The 16,219-nt window shown below is 53.2% G+C and overlaps 1 protein-coding gene across 1 annotated transcript; it reads right to left on the bottom strand.

The window, feature by feature from the left end:
* Positions 1-4,553: 4,553 nt before the first annotated feature.
* LOC142088936 (protocadherin alpha-2-like) lies at positions 4,554-10,661 on the bottom strand. The gene is made up of 2 exons (XM_075164810.1): positions 5,353-10,661; positions 4,554-4,580 (listed from the first exon to the last, which is right to left on the bottom strand). The coding sequence occupies exons 1-2, from the start codon at positions 7,834-7,836 to the stop codon at positions 4,554-4,556; spliced, it is 2,511 nt and encodes an 836-aa protein (XP_075020911.1). The 5' UTR covers positions 7,837-10,661.
* Positions 10,662-16,219: the final 5,558 nt, after the last annotated feature.

Below are 16,219 nucleotides of genomic sequence, written 5' to 3'. Positions count from 1 at the left end.
TCCCCACGGAATACCTCTCACTCATTAGCATAAGCCACCCATCATACAGCCAAACAAAAGCCACCAAAGTAACACCACGGCATTTTCACTGAGAACATATCTACTCTGAGAAACGCATTAAGGTCCCTCCTCCCTCTGTCCTCGCTGCCACCTGCTCACCCTGGGCTTGGAAGCAGCAGGAAAGGAACGAGAGCAGGCAGCGGTGCTTTGCTGCTCCAAACCCACAGGCATTACAATCAAGGCAACATTCGGTCGATCCAACATGAAGATACCAGAACTCAAGAGGAACAAAAGTACATTTGTCTCTCAAGCTCATCCTCCTAATGAGTGACTTACCTGTGGCATCACTGGTGTCGTCTTCAGAAAAAGAAACACTTTCAGTAGAGGAGAATTTGTTTTAGGGGACATTGTCCCTTAACATTAGCAGAGATTTCTGGGGATGCTGGACAGAGAAAAATGTTCTGCAAAAGCCTTGAAAATGCTGGACAGTGTGTAGTGCTCCCTTATGCACTTCTACCACAGGGGAAGCAGAAGGGACACCTGAAAGCTAAGGACATTCTCTCAACGTCAACCTCAGCTCACAAGAGTGGAAAAACCTTCCCACACACTGATGGAAAACCCCCAGAAACGTCTGCCACCTGACAGCTGCCAAAATTCAGCAGTCTGCATCTCATCCACTCTTACCAACACGTTGCCAGTCTGAGAGAAAAAAAAACAAAAGGGTGAAAGGGTGGGTGGTTTTGGTGAGAGGAGGGAACAAAACCAAAGAATCCCATTCCACTGTATGGGATGCAAGGTTTGACAACATCCTGAATACGGACACGACTCCTTCCCCTCCGTAGCAAGACTGAGAGCAGAGAGAAGACTAAGGAAGCTTCAGAGAAGGCTGGCAGCATGATCCAAATTTCAAAAAGCTTCTCTTTCATCAACAACATTCCACATCAAAACCAAGTGATTAAAGGCACGTATGGCAGTTATCTTCACAAGCAGTAACACCACGGAGAACAACAGGCCACGAGGATATGCAGAACTTCTGGAGGTCCTGAGAGGATCCCAGGCAAGCAGCCCTGTGCACCGGGCCTCTTCTCAAGGTTTCCTACTGGCATCCTCTATCCCGCGCCTTGGGAAATGGCATCTCCACAGCTAAGTAGACTGAAGCACTACCCTCCCACAACACCTTGCCCAGAACAGGAGCAAAAACGTTCATCTCACAGTATTCAGCAGCCTGCATCTCACCCCCTCTTACCAACACATTCCCTATGTCAGGCAGGAAGCAGCACAAGGGACTCTCTCTGGTGGGAGATCTTCATAACCTCAAAGGAAGTTGTGGGCATTTCAATACCACACACTAGCTCAAGACCAGGAAGGCCTCCAACTCCACATCCTTGCAGCCTGGGAAAGGATCCTGGGCAAGAACACTCCGTGCCCATCCTGCCTCATGCTTTCCTGTAGGCATCCTCCATTCCCCACTCTGCAACCTGTTCTCCAGATAAGCACATCATCTCCCATTCTTCTCTTGTGACATGGTCTTCCCAAGGATTTCCAGTTCCCTCAGACAAATCTTCCCACTGCTCAAGGTCACCCTTCACATCAGGACATGGCCAGGCCCGACTCAATGCCACTGACACATTCTCCTCTGCGACATGCCACAGGTTCCTTTCCCACCTCAGGGCTCACTCCAGCTTTTGTGGACCCTTCCATCAATGACAGCACCATAGAAAAACACAAAGATGGTATCACAGACATGGTGTCCAACAGACTCTCCACAGCTTACCCTTCATGTTTTGCTATGTTTCAGCAATCTCAGATGGAAATCTTACACACCTGGGAGCAATACTACTTCCAAAGATGATTATAGAATCACAGAGTCATTGATGTTGGAAAAGACCCTTGACATCATCCAGTCCAACTGTACACATATCCCTAAGTGCCACATCTACATGTCGTTTAAATACCTCCAGGGATGGTGACTCTCGTGGTTTAACCCTAGCCAGCATCTAAACACCACGCAGCCACTCACTCACCCCCCACTCCGGTAGGATGGGGGAGAGAATCGGGAGGGCACAAGTAGGAAAACTCAAGGCTTGAGATAAAAACAGTTTAATAAGGGAAATACAACAAAGTAGAACAGTAATAATAACAATGATAACAACAATAATAGAATATACAAAGCAGGCGATGCACAATGCAACTGCTCACCACCCACCCACTGACGCCCAGCCCGTCCCGAGACGTGAGAGCTCCCACCCTGGGTTTTTATACTGAGCATGACGTCACTTGGTATGGAATACCCCATTGGCCAGCGGGGTCAATGGCCCCGGCTATGCTCCCTCCCCAGCTTCCCGTGCACCTGGCAGAGGCCTGGCAGAGGCTGAAAAGTCCCCGGTGCAAGCACCACCCAAAACATCAATGGGCCATCAACCCTCCACTCATAGCAAACCCAAAACACAGCACCCCCCAGCCACCAGAAAGAAAGTTAACTCTATCCCAGCTGAAACCAGGACAGTGACTCAACCACTTCCCTGGGCAGCCTGTTCCAAACCTTGACAACCCTTTCCGTGAAGAAGTATTTCCTAATATCCAATCTAAACCTGCCCTGGCGCAACTTGAGGCCACAGCTGCTAATGGAAATATTGAAAGAACATCATAACAGGCCAGCATACGTCACACTGCCTTTCTGGCCAGGAACACAAGTCCAAAACCATTCCCATCAATGAGAGCACCATAAAAACCATACAGATGGTATCATATACATGGTGTTCAGCAGACTCTCTGTAGTTGACCCTTCGTGTTTTGCAATGCTTCACACCTGGGAGCTCTGTTACAGGCCAGCGTACATCATATCACGTCACTTCTCCTGCCTGGAACGGAATTCTATAACATGGTTTGGGTGGGGGCGGGAAAAGAAAAAGAAAATGCCCGTTTCTGACACCTACCTTGCGTCACACTCCTCTCCCCAAACACTTTATACTACCAACTACAGGAACAACATACTTGGAAAAAGAACACAGGAAAAGTCCGTATTGCCTTCCCTGCTTTCATAATGACTCTGGTGGGTGAATACAAATGAAGAAATTACACCATGGGCACAGAAAACCCTGAAGTCCCAATTGTCACCTTCCATCATGTCTTTGGCAAAGGAGAATGAGGGAGGAGGAGGACAGAGTTTCCACAAGAAACCACATCTCATACCAGCACGGGCTGCACTCAGCAAAGGCAATAAGGCAGTAAAGAGTGCCTGGGGGACTCTCACCACCACAGCCTGCGTCTCTTGCAGACCTTCAGCAAGCTCAGGTGGAAATGCTACACAACACCAAGCGAGAACGTCTCCACAGCTGGTGCCGTGGCACCTCTCATCGCCATCGGCAGTGATTTAATTCTACGGGAGAACAGCTCCCACCCAGAAGAGCAAACCTCAGCTGCCGATGGTAACTGCTGCTGGCTGCGGCAAGTACGGGAAGTCAGGAGCACAAAGATTATACCCATCTCCTCATGTGCACTTACAAATCCTGCCTGAGGAGGAGCAAGGCACCATTATGGCAACATCAACAGATGTGGAAGCTCCTGTAGATGCCCACCATAACACAGGGACAGCAGATTGAAGCACTACCCTCCCACAACATCTTGCTCAAAACAAGAGGGAAAGCGTTCATCAGACAGTATTCAGCAGCCTGCATCTCACCCCCTCTTGCCAACACATTGCCTACGTCAGGCAGGCAGCAGCACAAGGGACTGTCTCTGGTGGGAGATCTTCATAACCTCAAAGGACATTGTGGGCATTTCAATACCACACACTATCTCAACATTGGGAAGGCCTCCAACTCCAGACCCTTGGGAGTCTCACAAAGGATGCTGGGCAAGAACACTCTGTGCCCATCCTGCCTCCATTCCCAACTCTGCGACATGCGTTCTCCAGACAAGCACACATCTCCCATTCTTATAATACAGACCATGGTCTTCCCAAGAATTTCCAGTTCCCTCAGACAAGACTTCCCACTGCTCAAGGTCACCCTTCACATCAGAGAAGGGCCAGGCCCTACTCAATGCCACTGACACATTCCCTTCTGTGACATGCCACAGTTTCCTTTCCCACTTCAAGGCTCGATCCATCTTTTTCTTACCCTCCCCATCAATGACAGCACCATAGTAAACATACAGATGGTATCATATACACGGTGTTGGCAGACCCTCTGCTGCTGACCCTTCATGTTTGGCAATGCTTCTGATACCTTGAGTGGAAATGTGGCAGACCTGGGAGCAATTCTATTTGTAAAAGTGATATCGGTACAGCTCTGATGGCAATGGCATTGATTTCATTCTCTGAGAGAAAACCCAAAATGTTGATGAGCACAACACTGTAATGCATGATAGCGACAGTTGGGAGAATTTGATCTGGGTTTTGTTAGGGATCAGTGGTTCTTTGGATTTGGGTTTTTTTTTCTTTATTTGTTTTTCTTTTCATAAAATAAGATTTCCAGGGCTTTTGAAACAGTGTGGCTGTTGATACAAATGTTGACAGAACATCAAAACAGGCCAGTGTACTTCATAACACTTCACTGGCAAGGAATGCAGTCCACAACCTGGGGGAAAGGGGCAGCAGGAAAAGAAAAAGACAATTCCCCTTTCTGACACCTACCTTGCATCACACTCCTCTCCCTGAACACTTTATACTACTAAGTAGAAAAAAAAGAACATAGGAAAAGACCATATTGCCTCCCGACTTTCATAATGACCCTGGTGGGCCAAAAAAAAATGGAGAAATTACACCAGGGGACAAAAAACCCTGAATCCCGACTGTCACCTTCAATCACGATCTTGCAAAGAAGAGTCAAAGAGGAGGACAGACTTTTCCACATCTCATACCAGCACGGGCTGCACTCAGCAAAGGCAATAAGGCAGTAAAGAGTGCCTGGGGGACTCTCACCACCACAGCCTGCGTCTCTTGCACAACTTCAGCAAGCTCGGGTGGAAATGCTACACACCACCACACGAGAGCGTCTCCACAGCCAGTGCCGTGGCACCTCTCATCGCCATCGGCAGTGATTTAATTCTACGGGAGAACAGCTCCCACGCAGAACAGCAAACCTCAGCTGCCGACGGCAACTGCTGCTGCCTGCGGCAATACCTTTCCTTTTGCCCCCAAAGCGACAGCCGAGGGGCTCCGGCAAGGACGCCAAGGCACATGCAAAGGGCCCCTTCACATCCTTAAGCACCCGCCAAGCACCCACCGCCCGCACGCCCCGCGGGCTCAGCCCGGCTCCCACCAGCGCCTCCCCAGCCCCAGGGCGGGAAGGAAGGGCGAGGACGACGGGGAAGGCAGGGGCGAGAGGCGGGGAAGGGAGGGCCACTGACCGTGTCCGGGAGAACGGGCGGCTCCGGCTGCGTCTCCTTCGCCGCGGGGCCGGGCGGCGGCGCCGCGAAGTTGGGGCTGAAAACCATCAGGTCGCTCTTGCCCGCGCCGTCCGCCACGCACAGGCTCCGGCTCTGCCGCTGCGAGTACGACCAGCTCCCCACTTCGCTGGCGCACACCAGCGTCGCCGGCCCGGGCCCCGACAGCACGGCCGCCCGCGGCGCCCACCGCGACGCCCCGTACAGCACCACGGCCAGCAGGAACAGGCTCGACACCGCGCAGATGGCCACCACCAGCCACACGTTCGTCGACGACGACGACGACGCCGCCGCCGCCGCCGCGCCGGCCTCCGCGCCCGCCGCCGGCCGCAGCCCCGCCCCCGGCGAGGACGAGGACGAGCCCGCGGCCGCCAGCGCCGCCTCGGCGCCCTCCCCCAGCGACACGCTCAGCGTGGCCGTGGCCGAGCGCGCCGGCTCCCCGTGGTCCCGCACCACGATCACCAGCCTCTGCCGCGGGCCGTCCGCCTCCTCCAGCGCCCGCGCCGTGCTCACCTCGCCGCTGTACAGCCCCACGCGGAACGGGCCCTTCCCCCGCGGCTCCCACAGCTCGTAGCGCAGCCACGCGTTGTAGCCCGAGTCCGCGTCCACCGCGCGGATCTTCGCCACCACCTGCCCCGCCGGCGCCCCCCACGCCGCCCACGCCCACAACGCCCCCGAGCTCGGCCCCGACGTCGCCGAGCCCGCGGCCCCGGGCCCCGGCCCGACGCCGGCAGGCGCCAGCAGCGCCGGCGCGTTGTCGTTCTCGTCCACCACGAAGAGCTGCACCGTGGCGTTGCCGCACAGCGGCGGCTCCCCCGCGTCCACCGCCCGCACCTCGAACTGTAGCACCTGCACCTCCTCGTAGTCCAACGGCTGCAGCGCCCACAGCCGCCCGCTCTCCGCGTCCACCGACACGTAGCTCGACGCCGGACGCCACCCGCCGCCCGCCGCCGCGCCCACGCCGCCGCCGCCGCCCTCCGCCACCGAGTAGCTCACGCGCCCGTTGCCCGCCTCGTCCGGGTCCCGCGCCCACAGCCGCGCCAGCTCCGCGCCCGCCGCGTTGTTCTCCCGCGCCAGCACCGTGTACACGGCCTGCGCGAACGCCGGCGCGTTGTCGTTCACGTCCGACACCGGCACCCGCAGCCCGCGGCTGGCGCGCAGCGGCGGCGCCCCGCCGTCCTCCGCCCGCACCTCCACCTCGTACTCCGCCACCCGCTCCCGGTCCAGCGCCTCCCGCAGCACCAGCGAGTACGAGCCCGTCAGCCTCGCCACCAGCCCGAACGGCGCCGCCGGCCGCACCGCGCAGCGCACCCGCCCGTTCGCCCCCGAGTCCCGGTCCGACACGCTCAGCAGCGCCACCACCGTCCCCACCGCCGCGTCCTCCGGCACCGGCACCGACAGCGACGTCACCCACACCTCCGGCGCGTTGTCGTTCACGTCCAGCACCTCCACCACCACCTTGCAGTGACCCGACAGCGGAGGCCAACCTTTGTCTCTCGCTTCGATTTGTATCTCGTATGAACGGACGTCTTCAAAGTCCAGGGCGCCCGTCAGTCGGATCTCGCCCGTCTTCGCATCAATGGTGAAGAGATCTTTGTTACCAGCAGGAACCGAACTGACGATGCTGTAAGAAAACTCCTTACTGAGACCCTCGTCCGGATCCGTGGCGTTCAGCCGCGCCACCAGCGTCCCCTCTGCAGCGCTCTCCAGCAGCTGCACTTTATACACCGACTGGTTGAACTGGGGCGCGTTGTCGTTCGCGTCCAGCACCGAGATCACCAGCTCCATCGTGCCCGTCAGCGACGGCCGGCCACCGTCACTCGCCGTCAACACCAAACGGTGCACGGGCATCGTCTCGCGGTCCAGCGGTTTCGCGAGTACCAGAAACAGGGATTCCCGGTATTCTTCACTCCGCTGTAAATCCAAACCGAAATGCTCGCTGGGGCTGAGTGTGTAGGAGAGCTGCGCGTTGGCTCCGACATCTGCATCCGACGCGCCCTCCAGCGGGAAACGAGACCCCGGCAGCGTGGTGAATTCCGCGATGCTGAGGTTTTTCCGGGCGGCGGGGAAGAGCGGAGCGTTGTCGTTGATGTCGGTGACCTCCAGCTCCACGTGGAAGACGCGCAGCGGCCGCTCCACCAGCACCTCCAGCCGCAGGGCGCACGGCGCGCTCTTCCCGCACAGCTCCTCCCGGTCCAGCCGCGAGCTCACCACCAGCGCCCCGCTCGCCCCGCTCACCTCCACGCTCGCCCGCCGGCCCTGCGCCACCAGCCGCAGCCGCCGCGCCTCCGGCTCGCCCGCCTCCAGGCCCAGGTCCTGCGCCAGCCGGCCCACCACCGTCCCGGCCTTGGCTTCCTCCGGCAACGAGTAGCGCACCTGCCCGCCGCCCAGCGCCCAGGCCGCCTGCAGCACCAGCACCCGCACCACGGGCCCCCAGCACACGCCCATCGCCGCCGCCGCCGCCCGGCCGGGCCCCGCACGGCTCCCCGCCGCCGCCCGCACGCACCGGCTCTCCTGCCCGCCCCGCGCCGCCCCCCCGCGCTCACAGCCGGGCTCTCCGCCGCGCCGGGGCGGAGCCGCCTCGCCGCTCCGCCGCCGTTGCTGAGCCTGCAGCGACACCGTGCGCTGCTCCGCCGCCTCGCACGCTCCTGCCCCGGCCCGGCGCTCCTCATCTCCTCTGCCGTCTCTGCCTTCACCTCTTTCTTTTTATTCTTTCTTTTCCTCTTTTTTTTAAATCCTTATTTCTTTTTCGTTTCTTGCTTGCTGTTTGCTTGCATAGATTCCTTCCTTTTCTCTTCCTTTCCTTCTTCCTTTTTGTTAATTTCTTTCTTCTTTTCTTTCTTTCAGTGCTCTTTGTTCGCTTATCTCTTTCTTCCTTTCTCTTTTCTACTTTGATTTCTACTCTTTCTGCTAAATTCTTTTTACTCCGTCTCTTTCTTCTTCCTTTTCCTTGTCCTTCTTCTGTTCCTTCTCCGTTTCGGTCTTGCCCTGCCCTGCCCGATTCTTTACTCCTCTTTCCCGTCTCTTTCCATCCTTCTCTCTTCTTTACCCCCGACCGCAGCTCACCAGTCGCCTCCGGCGTCGCCGCGGAGACCGGCAAAGGCGGAGCCATCAGCGCTAATTACGGGGCATCAGCGCCGGAGCGCGCTACTCTAACCAAATGGAGGCTGTTAAGGACCAACTCCGTTCCGCCTCTAGAGATAACGTCGCTGCACTCTGGTAATCTCCTTTATGATTTCTTCCTTTCTTTCTCTTCTTTGTCATCTTCCTTCAGTCCTTCATTACTTCCTTGCTTCAGTCCTTCCTAGCATCTTGCTTGCTTTCTTCCTTTCTCTCGCTCCCCACCTTTCTGTGTGCACTGATAGCGTCGGTGCATGCTAAAAAAACCTGTTTATTGTTTCTTCCTGTCTCTCTTCTTTCTCTCTATTGCTTGCTTCTTTCTTCCTAGCTTTTCTTTCTCCCTATTGTCCTCTCCTTCTCTTCTTTCCCCTCTTCCTCCTTCTCCTCTCTTCCCTTTCCTTCCCTCCCTTTCTCTTCTTCTTCCCTCTTGGCCTCTTCCTTGTCTCCTTTACCAACAGGTTTTCTATATGACTACATCACATTCGCCGTGGAGCATGGACATGCCCTTTGGCAAAAGCTCTTTCCTCTTCCTCACCACTCACTTTTCATCAAGCCTTGCACAGCGCCCCTGAGTACCAAGGATGCCGGGGTCCTCAACTCCATTCAGTATATAAAGATAACGTCGGTGCATGCTGGTAATCTCCTCTATCACCTCCTCCTTCCTTGCATTCTTTTCCTTCTTTCCTTCTTCTTTGCTTGATTTTTCCTTGCATAGATTCCTTCCTTTCTGTCTTTCTTCCTCATTCTTTCCTTCTTCCTTTCTTGTTCTTTCCTTCTTCCTTTCTCTTCCTTTCACGTTTTTTCCCTTTCCTACTTCTTTTCCTTTGCTTTTTCTTTTTTGCCTTGCCCTGCCCTATCCTTGCTTCCCCTTCTCTTCTGCTTCCATCCTTGTCCTTTCTTTTCTTTTTCCCCTTTACCAAAATATTTTCTACATGTCTACCCCACGCTCAACATGAAGCACGGACATGCCCTTTGGCAAGAGCTCTCACTCCTCTTCCCTGCTGCCCTCCATCCCTCCAGACGAGGATCAACCTTCCTGCTTTCCTCCAGCCTATGCAAGACAGACAGACTGCCCCTTCACCTCCGCTTCCCTCCCCTTCTGGAAAAAGACCACACTCTTCAGTCCCCAGTCCTCTCAAGGACCCAGGAAAGAAGAGTCTAAGGCAACCATATGGCAAAGAACAGCTCTGCTACATCAGAACAGAACCCACCACCCTCGGAAACACAAGCCCAAGTCCCAGCTGCTTGGACATCTGTGCAAACCAGCTCCAATGAGCCCTCTTCCCAAGCACTCTTCATGTACCTCAGTGAAGAGCTATTTTTCTGGTCTCATTTTCCACCTGCACGATGAATGGTGAGGTTTTGCTTTTCCTTTCAGGCAGGCACGCACTGCCAGAACAACACAGGAAGAATCTCGGTACCCAGGGGCATTAATCCTCACGGAATGCCTCTTGCTCATTAGCATGATCCACCCATCAAAATCCACGCAGGTAACACCGTGGCATTTTCCCTGACAACATCCCCTCAACTCCCAACACATCCACTCCAAGAAATGCATTGGGGTCCCTCCTTCGTCTGCACTTGCTGCCACCTGCTCACACTGGGCCTGGAAGCAGCAGGAAAGGAATGAGAGCAGCCAGTGCTGCTTTGCTGGTCCGATCCAGTCAACGTTTGGTCGGTCCAACATGAAGATACCATGACTAAACAGGAACAAAAGTACATCTGTCTCTCAAACTCATCCTCTTCAGGTGTGAGTGACTTACCTGTAGCATCACTGGTTGCTTCTTCAGAAAAGAAACATTTTCAGGGGAAGGGAATTGCTTCTAAGGACATTGACTCCTAATTCTAGCAGAGATTTCTGGGGAAGCTGGACAGAAAAAAATGACTCACGTTCTCCAAAAGTTTTTAAATCACTGGACAGTGCGCAGTGCTCGCTCACGCACTTCCATAACAGGGGAAGCGAAAGGGAGACCTGAAAGCTAAGGACATTCTCTCAACATGAAACTCGGTTCAGGAGACTGGAAAAGCCATCCCCCACACTGATGGCCAACTGCCTGAAACGTCTGCCGCCTGACAGCCGCCAAAATTCTGCCGTATGCATCTCATCCACTCTTACCAACACATTGCCAATGTGAGAGAGAGAAAAACAAAAGGGTGGGCGGTTTTGGTGAGAGGAGAGAAGAAAACCAAAGGATCCCATTCTGCTGTATTGAAATGCAAGGTTTGCCAACACCCTGATTACGGACACCACTCCTTCCCCTCCCTAGCAAGACTAAGAGCAGAGAAGTAACCAAAGAGATGTTCAGAGAACGCTGGCAGCATGATCCAAATTTGGAAAAGCTTCTGTTTGATCAACACCATTCCACATGAAAAACAAGTGCTCAAAGCTGTGTATGGCACATGTCTTCACGTCTGGCAAGAATTGCAAAGACAACACCAAGGCGCGAGGATATGAGGAACTTCCGGAGGTCCTGAGAGGATCCCAGGCAGGCAGCCCTGTGCGCTGGGCCTCTTCTCAAAGTTTTCTACTGGCATCTTCTATCCCGCACCATGGGAAATAGCATCTCCACAGCTAAGCAGACATTCGCCAACCCTTCCCCAGTGACACAGACCATGTTCTACCCAGCATCTCCACTTCCCTCAGGCAAGACGCTTCCCCACTCAAGGTCCCCCTCCCTGTGACACATGCCCAGGCACTACTCCATGTCACTCAGAGGATCACTGCCACAATACCCAGACATTGCTCAACCACAACAGCGTGCCCCAGCAATAAAACCCACTCTCAGCGTGACACAGGCCTTGGCACATCCTCACCTTCCCTCATGATTGGCACAAAGAACACATGGAGGACTGCAGAGATACTCACTCTCTGGCAGACTCTTCCCAGGTGCATGAACGTCACCCTGAATTCTCCTGCCTTTTTAGCAATCTCAGATGGAAACACCACAGAGCTGCACTGTAGAGTTCTTAAGGATTCTATGATTAGAGCTGTGACAAATCTGATCCAGTCCGCACAGATTTTATTCTTCAAGAGAACCACGCCAAATGCTGAGCCGCAATGCACTCACGATATCAACTGGGTGGGAGGATTTGTACCACACAAAACCAGAGCTGGGCTGCTGTGAAGGATTTGGCGTGTACGTGCACATATCTGAGTTAAGCATGACAAGGGGACACACCATCTCTACCGAGGCCGTCTCTACCAAGTGCACAAGTAGGGGAAGTCAAGCCCACGCAGATTACACACACCTCCAAATCACATTTGCTTACACATCCCATTTGAGGAGGAGCAAGGAACCATCATGGCAACATCAATGGATGCAGAAGCTGCTATAGATGCCCACCACTACACAAGGACACCAGACTGAAGCACTACCCTCCCACAACACCTTGTCCAGAACAGGAGCAAAAACGTTCATCTCACAGTATTCAGCAGCCTGCATCTCACCCCCTCTTACCAACACATTGCCTACGTCAGGCAGGCAGCAGCACAAGGGACTCTCTCTGGTGGGAGATCTTCATAACCTCAAAGGATGTTGTGGATATTTCAATACCACACACTAGCTCAAGACCAGGAAGGTCTCCAACTCCACACCCTTGCAGCCTGGGAAAGGATTCTGGGCAAGAACACTCTGTGGCCTTCCTGCCTCATGCTTTCCTCTAAGCATCCTCCATTCCCCACTCTGCAACCTGTTCTCCAGACAAGCACATCATCTCCCATTCTTCTCTTGTGACATGGTCTTCCCAAGGATTTCCAGTTCCCTCAGACAAATCTTCCCACTGCTCAAGGTCACCCTTCACATCAGGACATGGCCAGGCCCGACTCAGTGCCACTGACACATTCCCCTCTGCGACATGCCACAGGTTCCTTTCCCACCTCAGGGCTCACTCCAGCTTTTGTGGACCCTTCCATCAATGACAGCACCATAGAAAAACACAAAGATGGTATCGTAGACACGGTGTCCAGCAGACTCTCTGCAGCTTACCCTTCATGTTTTGCAATGCTTCAGCAATCTCAGATGGAAATCTTACATACCTGGGAGCAATACTATTTCCAAAGATGATTATAGAATCACAGAGTCATTGATGTTGGGAAAGACCCTTGAGATCTTTGTGTCCAACACTGCCAAGTCCACCACTAAACCATATCTACACATCTTTTAAATATCTCCAAGGACGGTAACTCAACCACTTCTCTCGGCAGCCTGTTCGAATGTTTGACAATCCTGTCAGTGAAGAAATTTTTCCTAAATATTCAATCTAAACCTCCTCTGGCGCAACTTGAGGTCATTTCCTCTCGTCCTATCACTTGCTACTTGGGAATAGAGACCAACACCCACCTCATTACAACCTCCTTTCAGGTAGTTGTAGAGCTCACCCCTCAGCCTCCTTTTCACCAGACCAAACAACCCCTTGCTCCCTCAGCCGCTCCTCAGAAGTCTTGTTCTATAGACCCTTCACCAACTTCCTTGCTCTTCTTTGGACATGCTCCAGCACCCCAATGTCTTTCTTATAGTGAGGGGCCCAAAACTGAACACAGTATTTGAGGTGTGGTCTCACCAGTGCCCAGTACAAAGGGATGATCACTTCCCTAGTCCTGCTGGCTGCACTATTTCTCAAACAAGCCAGGATGCTATTGGCCTTCTTGGCCACCTGGGCACACTGATGGCTCATATTTAGCCGGCTGTCCACCAATATCCCCAGGTCTTTTTCCACTGGGTAGCTTTCCAGCCACTCTTCCCCAAGCCTGTAGCGTTGCATGGGGTTGTTGTGACCCAAGTGCAGGATCCACCTCATACAACTGGCCTCAGCCTACCAATCCAACCTGTCCAGATTCCTCTGAAGAGACAACTTGCTGTCGTCTACAAACTTACTGAGAGTGCACTCGATCCCCGCATGCAGATCATTGATAAAGGTATGAAACAGAACTGGCCCCAATACTGAGCCCTGGGGAACACCACTTGTGGTGATCGGCTGCCAACTGGATTGAACTCCAGTCACCACAACACTTTGGGCTCGGCCATCCAGCCAGTTGTTTACCCAGCAAAGGGTACACCCGTCCAAGCCACGAGCAGCCAATTTCTCCAGGAGAATGCTGTGGGAAATGGTGTCAAAGGCTTTATTAAAGTCCAGGTAAACAGCACCCACTGCCTTTCCCTCATCCACTAAGTGGGTCAGCTTGTCATAGAAGGAGATCAGGTTTATGCCTTTCATAAACCCATGATGTCGGGACAGCCCTAATGACAACGGGCATTGATTTCCTTCTGTGAGAGAGCAACCCAAATGCTGACGAGCACAGCACTGTAACGGATGATATCTAATGTGTAGGACAATTTAGGGTTATTTGCTTTGGGGTTTTTTTGGTTGAAAAGAAGGTTTACAGAGCTGTAGTAAGGTTGTTGCTGCTGATCCAAACATTGAAAGAACATCAAAACAGGCCAGTGTACATCATGACACTTCACTGGCCAGGAATGCCATCCACAATCTAGGGGGAAGGGGGAGCGGGCCTCTGGAGATGGACCTGGGGGTACTAGTGGATGAAAAACTGAATATGAGCCAGCTATGTGCGCTCACAGCCCAGAAAGCCAATCATGCCCTGGGCTGCATCAAAAGAAGTGTGGCTAGCAGGTCGGGGGAGGTGATTCTCCCCCTCCACTCCGCTCTTGTGACTCCCCACCTGGAGCACTGTGTTCAGCTTGGGGTTCACAGCATAAGAAAGACATGGGCTTGCTTGAGCAGGTCCAGAGGAGGGCCACAAAGGTGATCAGGGGGCTGGAGCACTTCCCCTTTGAGGACAGGCTGAGAGAGTTGGCGTTGTTTAGCCTAGAGAAGAGAAGGCTCTGGGGAGACCTTATAGCAGCCTTCCACTGCTTAAAGGGGGGCGACAGGGAAATGGGGAGGGATTCTTTATCAGGGAGTGTAGTGATGGGATGAGGGGTAACGTTTTTAAACTGAAAGAGGGTAGTTTTAGATTAAATATTAATCCTCCCCTGTGAAGGTGGTGGGACACTGGAACAGGTTGCCCACAGGAGTTGTGGATGCCCCCTCCCTGGAAGTGTTCAAGGCCAGGTTGGATGAGGCTTTGAGCAACCTGATCTAGTGGAAGATGTGCCTGCTCATTGCAGGCGGGTTGGAACTAGATGATTTTAAAGGTCCCCTCCCACCCAAACCATTCTATGATTCTATGATCCTGGCAACATCAACAGCTGTGGAAGCTGCTATAGATGCCCACCACTACACAAGGACAGCAGACTGAAGCACTATCCTCCCACAACACCTTGGCCAAAACAGGAGCAAAAAGGTTCATCAGACAGTGAAGGCTCAGTCCGACTTTTGCTTACCCTTCCCATCAAGGAGAGCACCACAGTAACATTACAGATGGTATCATATACATCGTGTCCGGCAGACCCTCTGCTGCTGACCCTTCATTTTTGGCAATGCTTCAGCTATCTCAGATGGAAAAGTGGCGGACCTGGGAGCAATACTCTTCCTAAAGGTGATGTTGGGACAGCTCTAAATAGCAAGGGCATTGATTTCATGCTCTGAGAGAAAAACCAAAACGTTGATGAGCACACCACCGTAACAGATGATATCGACTGTGTAGGAGAATTTGCTTTGGGTTTTATTAGGGAGGGGTGGTTCTTTTTTGTTGTTGTTGTTGAAAGATCTTTCTTTCTTTTCAGAAAATAAGATTTCCAGGGCTTTTGAAACAATGTGGCTGTTGATACAAATTTTGAAAGAACATCAAAACAGGCCAGGGCATTTCACGCTACTTCTCTGGCCAGGAACGCAAACCCACAAGCTGTGGGACAGGGGGAGCAGGAAAAGAAAAAGAAAATTCCTGTTTCTGACACCTACCTTGTGTCACACTCCTCTCCCTGAACACTTTATACTACTAACCACGGTTACAACATACTTGGAAAAAGAACACAGGAAAACTCCACAACACCTTCCTACTTTCATAATGAGTCTGGTAGTACAACCAAAATGGAGAATTTTTCTCTCCATGGGGAGAGAAAACCTTTGAATCCCAATTGCCACCTTGCATCACATCTCTCCCAGAGGACAACCACAGAGGAGGAGGACAGAGCTTTCGACAATGCTGATACCAGCACGGTCTGCAGTCAGCAACTGTAATATGGGAATAAATAGTGTTGGGGGACTGTCACCTCCACAGCCTGTGTCTCTTGCACTCCTTCAGCAAGCTCGGGTGGAAATGCTACACTCCAGCAAGCGAGAGCGTCTCCACAGCCTGTGCCAAGAAGACCAAGGAAGGTTCAGAGAAGGCTGGCAGCATGATCCAAATTTCAAGAAGCTTCTCTTTCACCAACAACATCCCACATCAAAACCAAGTGATTAAAGGCGCGTATGGTAGTTATCTTCACAAGCAGTAATACCACGGAGAACAACAGGCCACGAGGATATGCAGAACTTCTGGAGGTCCTGAGACGATCCCAGGCAAGCAGCCCTGTGCGCCGGGCCTTTTCTCAAGGTTTTCTACTGGCATCCTCTATCCTGCCCCATGGGAAATGGCATCTCCACAGCTAAGCAGACATTCGCCAGCCCTTTCCCAGTGACACAGACCGTATTCTACACAGCATCTCCACTTCCCTCAGACAAGACTCTTCCCCACTCAAGGTCACCCTCCCCATCACACATGCTCAGGCCCTACTCGGTACCACTCGCAGGATCGCTGCCAAAATACTCAGGC

Source organism: Calonectris borealis, chromosome 15 (assembly GCF_964195595.1).
Source record: "Calonectris borealis chromosome 15, bCalBor7.hap1.2, whole genome shotgun sequence".
Classification (NCBI taxonomy): Eukaryota; Metazoa; Chordata; class Aves; order Procellariiformes; family Procellariidae; genus Calonectris; species Calonectris borealis.
This window is presented reverse-complemented; position numbering and strand designations above follow the sequence as displayed.